Source organism: Henckelia pumila, chromosome 4, assembly GCF_033568475.1.
Source record: "Henckelia pumila isolate YLH828 chromosome 4, ASM3356847v2, whole genome shotgun sequence".
NCBI lineage: Eukaryota > Viridiplantae > Streptophyta > Magnoliopsida > Lamiales > Gesneriaceae > Henckelia > Henckelia pumila.
Window position 1 is genome coordinate 189635604 of NC_133123.1, and position 16680 is coordinate 189652283.

Sequence of the window (16680 nt, forward strand, 5' to 3'; positions counted from 1 at the left end):
TGTTTTCTGCTGTTCTGTTTCTGCTGTAGGGGGCGCCCGAGCTGCAATTTTTAGCAGCCCGAGCGCACCCCACCTCGAGACCAGTAGCGCCTCTGTCCAGGGCGCGCTCGAGCGGCGGTTTTTGGCCGCCCGAGCGCGACCCTCTTTAAAAAAAAAAAAAAATTTTCCTTTGCTTTGCTTTTATTTCTTAAATCTTGGATGCTTAATTATTGTTTACTCCTTAATTAGATGTTTAGAACCGAGGTCTCACAACTTGGTTAACATGTCTATACCAATAATACAATCGAAATCTGATAATCTAAGTACTAAACAATCTATATCAATCACATTCCCTTCATATTGCAAAGCACAATTTTGAATCATTCGAACAGAGATAATACCTTCACCTAAAGGTGTGAAATAGAAACAACAGTAGGAAATGGCTCAGACAATAAAGAATGCATCATAACAAATTTTTCAGAGATGAATGTATGTGATGCACCTGTATCTATCAAAACATAGGCAGGATAACCATAAATAAAGCAGTTACCTGCTATGACATCGTTAGGTGCTTCCTGTGCCTGTTCCTCAATAAGTGCAAATACTCGAGCCTGTTGTCTAGGAGGTTGAGTCACAGTCTGGCTTCCTCCTGCTCTGGTCTGTTGTTGAGGCTGGAATGAATTCACTGATTGCCTTTCCGCCTGAGGTGCTGGTCGAGAAGAACTTTCACCAATAGCTCGTTGAGGACATACCTTGGCATAATGACCTGGTTGGCGACAGATATTACAATTTCCTAACACACCTCTACACTGTTCAATTGCATGTCGTCCACCACACTTACCACAAAATGCTCCTGACTCACCAGTTCTCTGCCCTGTACCAAACTGTCTCTGTCCACTAGAACTGGAAGAACTACTGCCTGCCCTCTTGAATTGCTTCCCTTTCGGCCTGAATCTAGAATCCTTTCTGCCACTGCTTCCTCCCTCAAATCTGGGAGATGGTTGCTGAAGCTGTGGTGGATTCTGTGGAACTGATACTGTTGCAGGTTGTGGAGCTGGTTGTGGATTGAACGGTGCTCCTCTTTGTCGCAATAACCCCGCTTTTGCTCCCTTAGCTTTATTCAAGGCGTCAGCAAAAGTATTAGGTCGTCCACTATTTACCAAAGTAAACACATCTGGATTAAGGCCATTGATAAACTGATCTGTCATTGCTTCATCAGTCGCTGCTATATGTGGAGAAAACTTCAAAAGACTTGAAAATTTGGCCACATATTCTTCAATATTCAGGTTGCCTTGCCTCAGATTGGCAAATTCAGCACCCTTATCCTTCCTGTAGGAGACTGGAAAGAAACGTTGATAGAACTCAGTTTTAAATACAGTCCAGGTGATAGTCGTACCTCGTTGTTCCAAAGTTGGATCACTTAGCCAGGCTTCATAATTGGAAAAATGCCCGTTTTGTTGTAATCCACCAACTTTTGGCAACTTCATGGAGTTGATGTATTACCAGTCGGATACGACGATCATCGGTATAATCAAGTGATTCAAACAATTGTTCTATATCTTCAAGCCAATTTTCACAATCAACTGAATTTTTTGTTCCTTTCAGTTTTGGCGGTTTGAATGACTGAAATCGCTTCAGCAAAGTCTCCATTGGAGTTGCAGTAGGATCCATAGGATCAGCAGATGTACTACCCTGTGCATTCTGAGGTTCAGCAACTGGAGGTGGTACTGGTGCTGGTTCAGTCTGAGGAACCGCTAATGGATGTCTAATGGCCGGTGCTTTACGGGGAGGCATATCTGATTGTCAAACAGATTAGTGCATAAACAATATCATATGCAGCAATTTATTTCATCCTTCTCTGATAAGCATTCTCCTGCGTTCTCATGAGAATTCAGGTTCTGACTGAAGATAATCTGGAATACAATTGCATATATAGCATGCAGTAGCAATAAAAGCACATAATCATGCAGTCACATAATTATTGCAATATAAATCATGCTAGCATATAATGCACATAATCAGATACAACATGTAATCTCATGCAATATCAAACAATCAGACAGATTCAATCTACCCCACTCATCAACTTTTATCTAATTCCAGAAACTTACGCTATGATACCACCTGTTGTGGGGACCCGGGTTGCTAATCTTATCTTAGGGCAATTTATAATAAATAACAATGAATCAAGAACTTAAAGGAAATAAAGATCCAAGAGCTCAAACAAATTTTTTTTTTTTAAAGCTACAGTACCTCGCTCGATCGGGTAAACTCGCCCGATCGAGCGAGCTCAAAATATAAGCTCTTGGGTCCAAGTAATATTTGGCCTCGCTCGATCGGAAGAATTCGTCCGATCGAGCGAGCCCAAAAGCTCAAACTTCCTGTTCAACATTTAAAGGCCGCGCTTGATCGGATGAACTCGTCCGATCGAGCGGGCTCCAAAATCTGAGAATTCTGCTGCAACATTTTTGCTGTCAAATGAGGAATATGAAAACCATAATATCTTGTACAAGCTACCAAAACATATACATGCTATCTCATATCATCTTATAAGCTTTCATATACAAGATAAACAAACTAACATGTATTCAACAACATTATACAACGTTCTTGTATCATTTCTAGTATGATTCATAACTCAAAGTACAAGACATTCTGCTACAACCCGAGTTCTCACGTGCTATGACTTTATCTCGAGCTATCACCGTCTCTTCTGACTAGCTCCTGCCCCACCTATTGCCATGCACACATACAAAACAAAGCAATAGCCGGATAAACTCCGATGAGAATAAAATCCCAGTATAAACAACATAAAGTGCGAGATAATAAACGTGAATGCAATGCATATGACAAAAGAGGCTATCAAGCTGATATCAATCGAATATGAGTTCTTGGGATCCCGAGAAAATAAAATCTTCAACAAACACCAACTCACCGAATCGAGGTGAAGTCGAATACTTTATTTTCTCTAACTTTGGTGCAACTATAGTGAGTCTTCTGGCTCTGGAAGTAAGTCTACATTCCGTGCCACTCAACTACAACCCTCTAAACGTCATATGCACTCTAGGCCTTTCAACCCTCTATGCTTTTCAGGCTGGAGTTCAAGATGAATGCAACATGTTCTGTATGCATTAAATGCTATAAAATACCTTGAACACTGAATCAAATAAGCAAGCAAAGCAATCAAAACATCTAATCACATAAAAACACATAAACAACTAAGTATGTGATTAACAAGAGAATACTCGAAACAATAGCTATTTCGAGCGTTCTATCCCATCTGGATTATCTGTCATTTATACCTTTCGATGGCACGTCTAAAAGTACTTCAAATCTGCAATGACATCAATGATAAATTATATCAAAAGGCTGCTCAACTTCTCAACTCAATCTCAAGTGCAATTGCTAGCAAACCTTGCTTCAATTCCTTCTCGGTTTGAATCCGAGATCTTGAATTCGGCAACTTTGATATAAAGCTGAGAAATGACATATCGAATAACTAACAAGATCAGATACAACTCAAACCTTGCTTCTTTCAATCAATATTATCAAAGTCTTGACATTTTTCGAATTGACGGCATAACGGCTAAAAACCGGCAATCCAAACAATATCACAAGCAATCCAACAAGCAATATAACTCATAATATCATCTCAATACCATCAAAAATCATCATAATGAGATAGGATAGGGTTCGAATTTTGCTTGCTAAAATCATATCAAATCCGAACGACAGTCTTTTTTCGAACCGTCTGGGAATATACAATCGGTACAGCTCATATATGAATATATTTTAAAATCATGAAATTCCATCTTCAACATAAACATAAAGTCTGAGAAAAGTGGATAAAATTTGTACCAAAACGAAGGTCTCGAAGCGATGATGGCAGATATATATTTATTCGGAAATTCTGACAACCGGAGCACGAGTTATCGAAGCTTGAACGGAACAAAAATGGCATGGGAAGGGTTGAAGTCGAGTTTCTGCCCTTTCTTCTGCTGAACACATTGAAATGGCTGAATATCATTATAAGTTGAGATAAATATTAGCCAAATTGCAGTTTAGTCCTTGAACTTTTGGCTATTTGCAATTCAGTCCCCGGAAAAGCGATTTAATTCAATTTCAATCCTTATTCATTTAAGAATATTAGAATTTAATTCTAAACTCTAAATATTTTCAAATTAAATATTCTCGGATTAAAATTAAATAATTCCGGGCCTTACACTATGGATGGGTGAGGTCTGGTCCTAAGTCAAGTTTAGGATGTTTTGGTCGTGTCGGTTCAAATTGGGAGCGAATCGGTTAGTTTCGGTCAAGTTAGGAATTTTTCAAGTTGGGGTGTCTAGTGCAGAATTTTGATAAATGTGAGGGTTGTACGGAAATTCGAATTGATCGGGTTGCTCGGTTGGTCTTTGGAGTTCATAACCTAATCCTTGGGTTAGTTTGAAGTGTGTAGAGAGTGTCGGTTTGAGTGGGATCGAATTTGGTTAAGGCAAGATTAAGTTAAGGGCTTTTTGGTTTGATTGCTCGGGTTATGACTCGTCTGAGGAGAAATAGGATATAAGTTGAGAACCCTCTTAGGGGCAGCCGCTGACCACCATGCCTTCCTTATTTTAAATCATGCTTTATACCCTTGTCAATCATTTTGACTCATTTATATGAGAATCGAGTAAATATTTATAAAGTAAGTCATGTCCATACATGCATGCTAAGTATTTGAGTCGAGTCAATGAAGGAAAAGAAAAAAAATATTTTTGAACAAAGTGAGATGATTGTGACTAGACGGGCAATGTCGGTTGGGGTATGCCTCGAATCACTTGCCAAACGACGGGTAGTGTGCGGCCGAGAGAAATCTCGGAATCCCTACCAATTGAGATATAAGGGGCAATGTCGCGTCGGGTGAGATCTCGGCGTCTTGCCGGCATAGTATACTGCAGCCATTGATCGATCAAAATTCAAAAACAGAGGATTGCAATTCAAGGATCTAAGTTCACAGTTACAGTTTCAGTTCAGTATCGATTTGACTCATCTTAATTTAAATTCAGTTTCAGTCATGCATGAGGTTCAGTTATAGTTTAAGAAAGTTTCAAGTTTAAAAGTGTGAGATTCATGTGAGTCATTTGCATGCAGTTAGTCTCATTCTCATTTATCATACAGCTTTTCAGAGCAAGATTCAAGCTATTATATGTACATTATTTTTAGTACTCCCGCAGGTATTTTTAACCATTGTTATTTCACTGCCTATACTTGCTGATTCATTAGAATCACTATGATTTCTTGGTGCAGGTTAAATTATCGCTGAGATCAAGGGGCAAGACGATCGAGTGGACTGCGATGCGGGCACGACACATCCCTCCGACCTATGCTAGACTTCCGCAACAGTTTACTTTAATGCTTTAAAGTCTTTCATTTCGTTGATTGGATAAATGTAAGCTTAAGAATTTATAGATTTGTACTTATGACATGTAAACCGTTTAACTATTTCACGCTTTTGATGGGCTTTGTATTGTTTTGGAAAATTTATGCTTTTATCGTATCGTTTTCCGTTTTAGTGAAACTTTTAGTTTGCTGTCTGTGACAGGTGGGTTGTTATATAAACGGATAGGTCATGCCGAAATTTTTAATTTTTTTAAAATCCGTATTTTCTTTATCAATTAATTTAAAGAAGAGGTCAGGGTCGTTTCACTTATAGTATGAAATGGTCCCCAAATATCGATATGAATCAATTGAAAAGGAAGATCACTAAGCAGATTATTGGAAGTAAAAGGTAAACGCTTTTGTTTGGACAAATGACATGTATCACAATCCAGTAATCTTCATGTTTTATTGAATCAATGCGCAAATCATTATTTACAACAGCAAGTTTGGGAAAATATGGGTGACCCAGCCTATGATGCCAAAGTTCAGAATTGTTAAAAGAAACATTACAAAGTGCCTGATGAAAGTCTTGAGTTCGAGTGTCCAGAATGTATAAGTTTCCAACTCTTCTACCCATCCCAATCATCTTGTCCTTGGTAAGATCCTAAATGTGTAAGAAGTCATGAGAAAAAGAAACTAAGCTTGACATCTGTATAGTTAATGAGCTTATTGAAAGCAAGTTTAAAAAGAACTGAGAAACAAACAAGACATTATTTAAGAAAAGCTCAGGAGTCGCTCGAACTGAACCAAAATGTGTGGCTGACACTATGGAATTATTTGGCAAGGTAACACGAGAAACTTGGGGTTGACAAGAAAGAAAATAACTCAGGGAGCAACAGATGTGATGTGTGACTCCTGTATAAAGTACCCAGTCTGAAGAAAGATTAGAATTAAAACCTACTGATAAAGAATATTCAAGAACGAAACAGACGGTTCATGCTACTGACTTTCCAGTGTGTTGTTATGTCCTGACTGAAGTTTAGAACTCAAAAAAGCAATAAGTTGTCTGCATTGTTCTATATTTAATGACTCTTCCAAACTACTCACGGATACATCAGTGGACACATGAGCTTGATTAGCTCGTATTTTTCCATCATTCACATGTACATGAGCTAGATTAGTTCGCATTTTTCCATCAACCAATTTTTTCTGCTTATATTTAGGATGTCATGTGGGAAAGCCATGAATCTCGAAGCATCTATCAACGGTGTGACCAAGATACATCCAAAACATGTTGGTCTATCACTGGTGTATCCATTTTTACTCCCTTTATAGTTTGAAAAACTTCGTATAGCAGCAACATGAGATGGATGAGCTGCTACAAGCAATGGATCCACACCGTTATCTATGATATTTTTATGTATGGAACGTTGCTCTCCTCCTGCAGCACCAATGAGAAAACTTTTGAAATTACTGGAGTTGGCTCCATCATCAGAATTTGAGCTCGAATTTGAGCATAAGAGTCATTTAATTCCATCAGGAACTGCATAACACACTCCTGATTTTGATAATTCATCCACTCTTTCATTGAACCACAATTGCATACGGAAACCGGTTGAAAATCTTTAAGCTCATCCCACAAGGTTCTCAATCTAGTATAATATGTATTAACATCCATAGATCCTTGTTGTAAACCAGTCAAAAGCTTCTTAATCTGGAAAATGCGTGGAGCATTGCTTTCATGAAACCGATCACGTAGATCCATCAAAATCTCAGAAGTTGTTGAAATGTACAATAGAATATCCGTAATTTTCAAGTTCACAACATTCAATATCCACGAAATTACCATACCGTTACAATGAATCCATGCTCCAAACAATAGATTATTGGATTTAGGTCGCAACAAAGAGCCATCAACAAACACCAATTTGTTTTTGGCTGTTAACGCAATAGACATAGCTCGATTCCAGGAATTATAGTTATTACCTGCGAGCAATTGTGAGACCAAAGCCAAACCAGGATGATCCCCATTCTGCAAATACAACGGACTACCAGTATCTTCAAAAGGTGCTCGCCCAATTTGATTCGGCAGAGCTTGATTATTCGGAGCTTGTTGTCCTCTCTCCATGACAAACGATAAACAGAGTAGAATAGCAGTCTAGCTCTCTGATACCATATTGGAATTGAAGAATCGAGCGAGAAGAACGACCTCCATTGAAGAACTATCGGGAGAGAAAATGTAATATAATACCAGTTCAAAAATACAAACACTAACCGCCAAGCCTTTATATACTAAAATAGAAATGCAACTTTGTTAAACGTATTTTTCTTTTACTAATACATTTAATATTGAATGAGGTCGGTCTCACAAAATTTACGTGCAAGACGAACTTACAATAGTTTTTGTGTTTAAAAAATTCTTAAGTTTAGAGAATCGCAATGTTCCATCGGGGAGAAAACGAATTACATGTTAATACTTAATTATCGGAAATAAAAAGTTTTCTCATTAAAATTATGTCAAAACTCGAGTTTGCGTAAACCATAAGTCTAGTCGTCGGTTTCCTAAATGGAACAAACAAAATTATTTTTACCTATTTTCCCATAAACCATAACAAGAAAGAGGAAGAAATCAATTAGTATTGTCTTGCACACTCTTCTCTTATGCAAGTTTGCACTCCATGCCCAGCGAGGTAGGTATTTGTCTTGAATATAATTTTCAAACTATATAAAAGGAACTATTTATTTGGTATATTTTTTGCAAAAAAAAAATAATAATATAGATATAGATCAAGTGGCCTAAACGAGTCATATATTGGTACATGACATTTAATTGAAATATGGTTCAACTATATATAATCTACTTGCGTTGGGACTCTATCTTTCCCCAATGGTGTTCAAACTTCAAACATTGAAGCCATAGCGTTGAAATCCGCCAGAATGATTTTTATTTCATTTTTTATATTTAAAAATATTAATAATATTTGCTCACATTAATGAAAAAAATTTAGACTTTATTTTCAAAAAATATATTGTGATAAGTTGGACGGAAGTAATTCTTTTATCGTACGTAATCGTTATTCCATGACCTAAGATATGTGGTGAATTATTAATTTAAAAAAATATTTTATTATTAAAGTTACAGTTTGTTTACTAATAATTATTCTAACAGTGATAAAAATATATTAAAAAATATTGATCTTACAAGAACGTGAAGTTAATTTATAGGTGAAAATAGTTTTGAAAATGTCATTAATATAAGATATTATTATATTTTAGATCTTGTGAAACAATTCAATTCGTTGAATTTATGAGGCAAACTAATATAAATTGGGGAAAATTCTATTTTATCGTATATTTGCCTTTTTATAATATAATTTCTGTTATAAATTATAAAAGAATAAGAGAGATGAATAAAGAGAATTCATAACAGAAGAGAGAATTCATATGAGTCAATACTCAGGTGCAATTTTTATTGAATTCAACCACCCCTATTTATAGGAAAAGATTACAAGATACAAATCTTTACAAATATTATCTTTACATATTTATCTTGATCACATATCTTTAATAAGATAATCATCTATAAAAATAATATATTTATAACATTCCCCCTTAGATGATTATTTGCACAAGCAACCAATTCTTCAAAATATTCATTTGGCAAGATGGATGCTCGGGAACTTCATCGGGACTCAAGTGTGGCCTCGTTAAAACCTTGATAGTAAAACCCCGTGGGAAAAATCTGAACGAAGGAAAAAGAGTACCGCACCATATACTTTCTTTGGATGTCTTTCCGATAATAGATGCGCCTCGTTAAAACCTTATCAGAAAAAACCCAATGGGACAAAATCCTAATGAAGGAAAAAAAGTACGACATCTCGTGATACTTGTTAATTGCCTCATTAAAAACCTTGTTATGAAAAACCACGTGGAAAAAAATCATAGACAAGGTAAAAAGAGTACAACTTTAATTGCTGCCCCTCTTGCAAGCATCACTTTCAATTATTAACTCTCAATATTTCAATCTTATGCACTTATTTGCCAAAAATTGATTTAGATGTTGATTTTGTCAAATATATGGTACTTCAAGACCAAATATATTTTATTCTTCTTCAAGTTGACAAAAACAATATTTTGAGCATCAAATCCTTCGAGTATGTTTTTAAATATATCACCGTCAAATTAGTTCATTCATGACAAGTGCAAATATTTTGTCATAATCTAATTGAAATATTTTGAGAAACTTTGCTAATATTTGCTCACATGCAACATGTCACTTGTCAATCATTTGTTATTGACAATCGCTACAAATTGTTGTTCAAAATAATCATCATTTTGCGTAATAGCAAAACACACGAATGATTATATCATTTCGATCCCAAATAATTTGTGAAATCTCATATTTTAATATACTTGTTATTCTTCAGGAATATTATAATCCAAATTGCATTCATTAAAAATAATTGATCGTTCACGCTTCTAGCGTTCTTTTTCATTTACTTGCAAGTAATATAAGATATGGTCCTGCAGGACATTAATTTATTTCATAACGACCAACCTCCATTATTCCTTTCACATTGAGATATTCACACATTTTCTTTAAAGGGGTTCTTCGTCACTAAAGACGATTTAAATTATTCAACTCGAACATAAATGAAGCTAAACGATCTTATACACAAGATCAAATAATGTATTTGAGATTTAAACTTTGAACATCATGTTCACTTTATATTTCATTGGGATCGATCTCAAATATTCTTGTAGCTTCTATTTTCTCCCCTTAATGTTGGAAACATTGTTTTACAAAAATAATAAATGAGAATTTCGCGTCATAAAATCTCATTTCTCAAAATAATTGATCATAAGATCCAATTTATTTCCAACATATTTACAATCTCTTCAAGAGATTTATGTAGTGCATTTCTCGCACAAACATTATTAACTTTCAATACATAATCATTTGACATAATATATAATTCAGATATCCCCAAATATGACGCATTTATTCTCATGGTTTAGTAGTTGATTTGAGACAAAATAAATCAACTAAAACAACATATTTATAATCATAAAATTGATATGTATATCCTCTTTTGATCAAGCTTGTCTTGATTACATATTCTGGAAGTTTTTCTCGATACGTATTTTCGCAAACATCATGTTGCGCTTTGTGAGCCCACGTTATTTATTCATTCCAGATAATATGGGAACTTCTATCAATTTGAGCTTTTATGATAGAGCCATCAATTTCGCTAAGCCATAAATAAAAATTCATAAAATCTTCTGGATCTTTGATTCAAAAAACTTTATATTTATCGATCCAAAAACTTTTGGCTTATTCATCAACATTTTTGTGCACTATCAATAGTTTTTCAACTATTTATATAATTTGAATGCTCAATTCAATTCATTATGTCAAACTCTGAAAGTATTTGTATCAATGATACTTCTGGAGCTCTTTAGCTCTTCTAAAAATATTGATTTGTAATATACTATTTGAACCAAATCAATATCTACTAGATTCAAAAATCCATATAAGTCAATGTTTATCACTATTTTATAATATCAAGCACGTCATGATTTTCATCGTCACTCAAACGATCTTCTAGATCTTTCAAACATCCAATCAATATCCGATGAAACATATGATTTGGGTAGACATCAACGTTCTCCACAAACTTTTATATCTTGCTTGATATATATCAATAAATCTTTTACGTACTTCAGGTACGATAATGATACGAGATACCGATATATATTTAGTACAATACTTGATTATGATGTATATCTCAATAGTTTGTGCCAAATTCATATCTCGCTTCATACGGAATGACATATTCTTCCTTGAAGAATTAAACTACAGTGTATCAACTGTGTTCATTGACACTATCACATTCACTTAAAAGAATGGACCACATTAATCAGACAACTTTCATAATTAATTTTCCTTGAACAAAATACTATAAATAAGATATTATAATTAAAAAATAAAATATCGGACGTACCTTTTCAAATACCTTTATGCATCAAGTATATCGTTTACCTTCAACAGTAACATTCAATTTATCACGAATATCGTTTTACATTAAATTCATATTCCTACATGTAAGATAATAACATATGATAAAAATACTCTATCATTCATTTAAAAAATGATAGCTTAATCAAATGATTGAAAAAATTCAAAATTTATATCCACAATCAAAATTGAGGAATTTAAAATCCATAATCAAAATTTTACGGAATAAAGATGTAACAACCCAATATATCCTTAAAATATAAAATTTCTCAAATCAAAAATTTTATCACCAAATTGCATAATCAATATCTCATGCAATATATTGACTAATAGATTCACAAAATATGTAGTTTTTATTTTATATCATCAAAATAATTTATGTGAATCAAAACACATACTAGAATTTTTCAAAATTTAATTTAAACATAAATAAAAACTCAATTTGTCAAAAATAAATTAGTTCAATAAATAAATAAAATGTCTTGAAGTTAGTCATATATTAACCCATTAATATCATCATGCATAGGCTACCATCAATCTATCGTCGTCGTTGCCCAATATAGATGATGATTCAATTCATTTGGTTTAACGTTTATTTTTCTTTTTCGATTGATAGTGTTGCGATCTTAATTCGTCAATCAATATCCTATGCAGTTCATCATTGAACATCAAGTCGCTATTCATAAAAATAGTGACAAATAATATATCATGCTTCTTCTAGAGCATTAAAAACAAATATATGATTTGAATCGATATCAAGTCAATATCTTTTGATATATATCACATATATCTTTAATAATCTTTTCTTATGGATATTGACAATTTTAGATCATATATCGATATTCTTTGAGAAATTGTACTAAATTTCTCAATTAATAAGATCTCAACAACCAAAAGGGCATTACATTACATTCTTCGAGAATATTTCCAAATTTTGGATCTTATATTAATATTCTTCAAGAATATTATCAAATCTTGTATCCTTTTATCAATATTGATATATTATGACATGAGAACAATTTCTTCAATGATATTTATAGATATTTGATATCATGATATCAGATATCAATCATGATTTTTTCACTTTCTCAATATACGAAATCATATATCTCATCTTTATCATGAATCTATTCAGATTCTTAATATATTATATTATAACTAGAAATCTTTTTAGATTCTCAATATATTTGATCTTATGTCATATCTTAATCTTGAATATTTCAATATTCAATATATTATATCATGAATTCATGAATATCTTTTCAAATATCAAAATTGTAATCATGAATCTCTCAAAATTCTCAATATATTATATCATGATGATCATGAATTTCTTCAAATTCTCAATATAAAATCATGTTGTGCTACTTTATAGCCATCAACATATTCATGATATTTCAAGGGCACCAATATATCAATTATTTTCATTGCGCTACTTCTAAAGCACCAATGAATATCTCTCGTAAATTTGAGTATTGAAACACGTTGTGCTATTCCAATAGCATCAATAAAACGAGAATTATTTTTATTCTCAGTTAGTTACAGCATCGTGCTGATAACGTGTTATAAATCATAAAAGAATAAGAGAGATGAATAGAGAGAATTCATAAGAGAAAAGAGAATTCATATGAGTCAATACTCAGGTGCAATTTTCATTGAATTCAACCACCCCTATTTATAGGGAAAGATTACAAGATACAAATCTTTACAAATATTATCTTTATATATTTATCTTGATCACATATCTTTAATAAGATAATCATCTATAAAAATAATATATTTATAACACACTGTATTCTGTATTAGACAAATTTTCGTTGTAATTATCTAACATTCAAATTTTGACATTTAATTAATCGTTTCTTTACAATTGTAGTCTTTTTTTTTTATATAAGAGTGCTATCACACGAAAATTAACTAAAATAGCAAAAATTTTAGACAATAAAATTGAAATTTCGATATTTTGATAAACACACAATAAAACCGTCGAATAGGAAACACAACTAACAAAAATTACAATTTCTCCTAGCTCCGAATCTCCAAGACTCAAACTCGAGCTCTTATATTTTCAGCTGAAGTTATTTTCTTTTTTTATAAAAAAAATAAGCTCATGAATTTTTAATTTTTTTTGTGGTAAAACTCGACTCTTAAAATTTTAATTGATAAAATAAATAATTATGATGTCAAGAAAAAATATGATTTAGAGGTGTCAGCGTAGCAGCTCTGTGTACGGATGATATCGCATTTTGGGCACGTAACGGGTTTTTCCCTTTCCTTTGGGTTAGTATATGCTACATCGAGAGTGTTTCTCCCCCTATTTCAATACTATTAGTTCATGTGGAACCCATATATTTTTATGAAAATTGACATATGTCTTGATGATCTAATGGTTGATATTTAACCACATCATGAGAAAAGAAATACTCCGGTATAGTATAGAATAATCCCTTCCCTTTCGTGCGAATTACAAAGCCCGAAAGAGAAATTTATCTGCCGTGTGTGTGTACACAAATTATCATTTCTATTATTATTATTATTATTATAAATAAAATTCAGGGTGTTTTACTGTTATTTAGAAATCGCGAGATATATTACAAATTCGGATATACTAATATCTTTACGTTTAAATTATTTATCAATATTTTAATTATAAAGCTAATTCTATTTGTACTGAAAAATATTTTCAATAAAATATGCATTTTTTTAAAAAATGCGTTTTGTTATTATAATAATTATTGAATATAAAAGTTAATTTTGGGTATCATGATATATCAATTTTCTGAATATCTGTAATACCTACACTACAAAAATTATTATATTTAATGATAATCCACAATATTATTACACATTAAAACAACAAAAATTTTAAAACATAAATTCCTCTACTATAATAATTATTTTAACTAATGATAATTCACAAATACAGTCAAATAATTATCATTCCAACTACTTATAAAAAAATATATATAAAATCACAAATTATCTAACTCCAACAATTTTTTTTTAAATGGTTGTAACAATGATGAGAGCTGTCGGACGGGTCAATCCATGGCGGGGCGGACCGGCCCACCAAAAACCCACCTATTGAAGGGTCGAGATCGGGCCGGTCCACCATTCCGACGGGCTAAAAATCCTCAACCCAACCCAATCTAAGGCAGGTTGCGGGTTAGGCGGACCGGCCCGCGAGTTGGTTCACTACAAATAAAAATAAATAAAAATTATTATAATTAATTATAAATTTCATTTCATAAATAAAGATTATTAAAAACATATTAATAAAAATTTTAATTATTGATTTCATACGTGTAAATTTTATATAAAGTAATTAATACAAAAAAAATTCACACCTTTCATTCAAAAATACATATATCACAATAAAATAAAAATAAAATAATAATTCTCCAGGCTCGTGGGCCAACCCGCGCGGGTCGCAGGCCTAGGCGGGTTGGCTCATCTAGACCCACCTTTAGTTGGATTGAAAAAATTTCAACCCAACCCACTTAAATTGTGTAGCGGGGCGGACCGATCCAGCGGAACTAATCCAAATTGACGACTCTACCAGTGATAAGTGAACTGTGAAAACAAGAAGACAAATTCGAATACTTGTACAAGTTAGGAAATTACATAAATTTGCCTACCGTTTGAGTAAGAACCTGGAACTAAACATATATAGGTGTAGGTTTGTGACGAAAAAAGGTGTTAGTCATGGAATCTCTCTTGGTTTGTTATTGTTGTCTTAACAAAAAAACTTTTATTATATCGTTTTATGGTTTAATGTTATTAGACGAATCTCTAATCCGTCCTGATTCATAAAAAAAAAAAAAATTATTTCAAAAATGGTATTTTTATTATAAATATTGATCGAATTGATCAATCTCACGTATGTATATATATATATATATATATCAACGAAATCATATTACAAGTAACCGACTCCTTTTTCTTTCTCATACTATCATCTCGTTTTTTTTTTTTAAAAATAAAATTGGAATGTCGATGTTACCGGATCTAGAGACTTGTAGCTTTTGGGCATGTACTTAACGCTGCGTGCTTAGTTATATATATTTATTTACGAGTAAAATTCATTTTGATACACAAACTATTGGTAAAATGTTAAATTGGTATATGAACTATTGAAAATGATTTAATTAGTACATAATCAATTTATAAAGTCAATTTTATCCTTTATATACATTATTTTAAAGTCTAATATTTTTGTTAAATTAAAATAGATACACATTTTATTTTTCAAAATTATTTTACTAATAGAATTATAAGCATAAATGTATATTTATTTAAATTTTATATTATAAACAAGGGATCGTATTTATTATACGAAACATTGTAAATATTAATTAATACAAACATGTACATACACATATATATAATGATTGATAAATTATATATTCAAAAATAATATATATTAAAAATATATAATAAAAGATATTTTTAGGTTTATCTATGTTATAATATTATTATTTATATTAATCAAAATAAAAATGATATATATGTGTGTGTTTTTTTATTTATGATCTACAAATTTTACGTTGAATACTTTTTCGTATACATGATATATAATCTTCTTTTTATAGTATAGTAATTAGTAAATATAAATTTATATTTACAATTATAATTAATATAATAATTTAAAAGACAAAAATATGTATGTAGTTCAATTAATTAATTTAATAACAATATTCAACTTAAAAAGAAATTTAAGTAAAGGGCAAAATTGACTTTTGAGTTTAATCATATACCAATTAAACCATTTTAAATAGTTCATGTACTAATTTGACATTTTATCAATAATTCATATACCAAAATAATTTTTACTCATTTATTTAATGACCATCATATTTCATATATTGGTATTAGAAAGGTCCCGATCTAGTCCTATCATTCGTAAATTTTTGGTATTAGAAAGGTCCCGATCTAGTCCTATCATTCGTAAATTTTCACTGTCTTTTCTAATAAATAATAAATAGCATGTCTAGAAAAATTTGGACTCAAATAATAGATATATAACGTGGCTCAAAATAAATAGGAATTCCAATTTATACAAAAATATATTGTTATTATAAAAATTAGAATTTAAATGTATTCGCATCCTCATAATAAGAACAAAAATTGGTGGGCTCAGGTCAATCAAAAGTACACGCATACCAATTCTAATTATCCCACGTCACCATCAGGCCTCCAGCCTGGCAACACCTCGTACAAAACCAATCATATTTCAACACGTGTCACGAGCTGATGTTGACACCATCTTTCCCCACAGCTGTCTCCCTCTCCACTTCCCCATATAAAAACCCTCTGCACATTAC

General features: G+C 32.2%; 1 protein-coding gene across 1 annotated transcript; it reads right to left on the bottom strand.

The window, feature by feature from the left end:
- Positions 1 to 6742: 6742 nt before the first annotated feature.
- Positions 6743 to 7465, bottom strand: LOC140862460 (uncharacterized). The gene has a single exon (XM_073265483.1). The coding sequence runs from the start codon at positions 7463 to 7465 to the stop codon at positions 6743 to 6745; it is 723 nt and encodes a 240-aa protein (XP_073121584.1).
- Positions 7466 to 16680: the final 9215 nt, after the last annotated feature.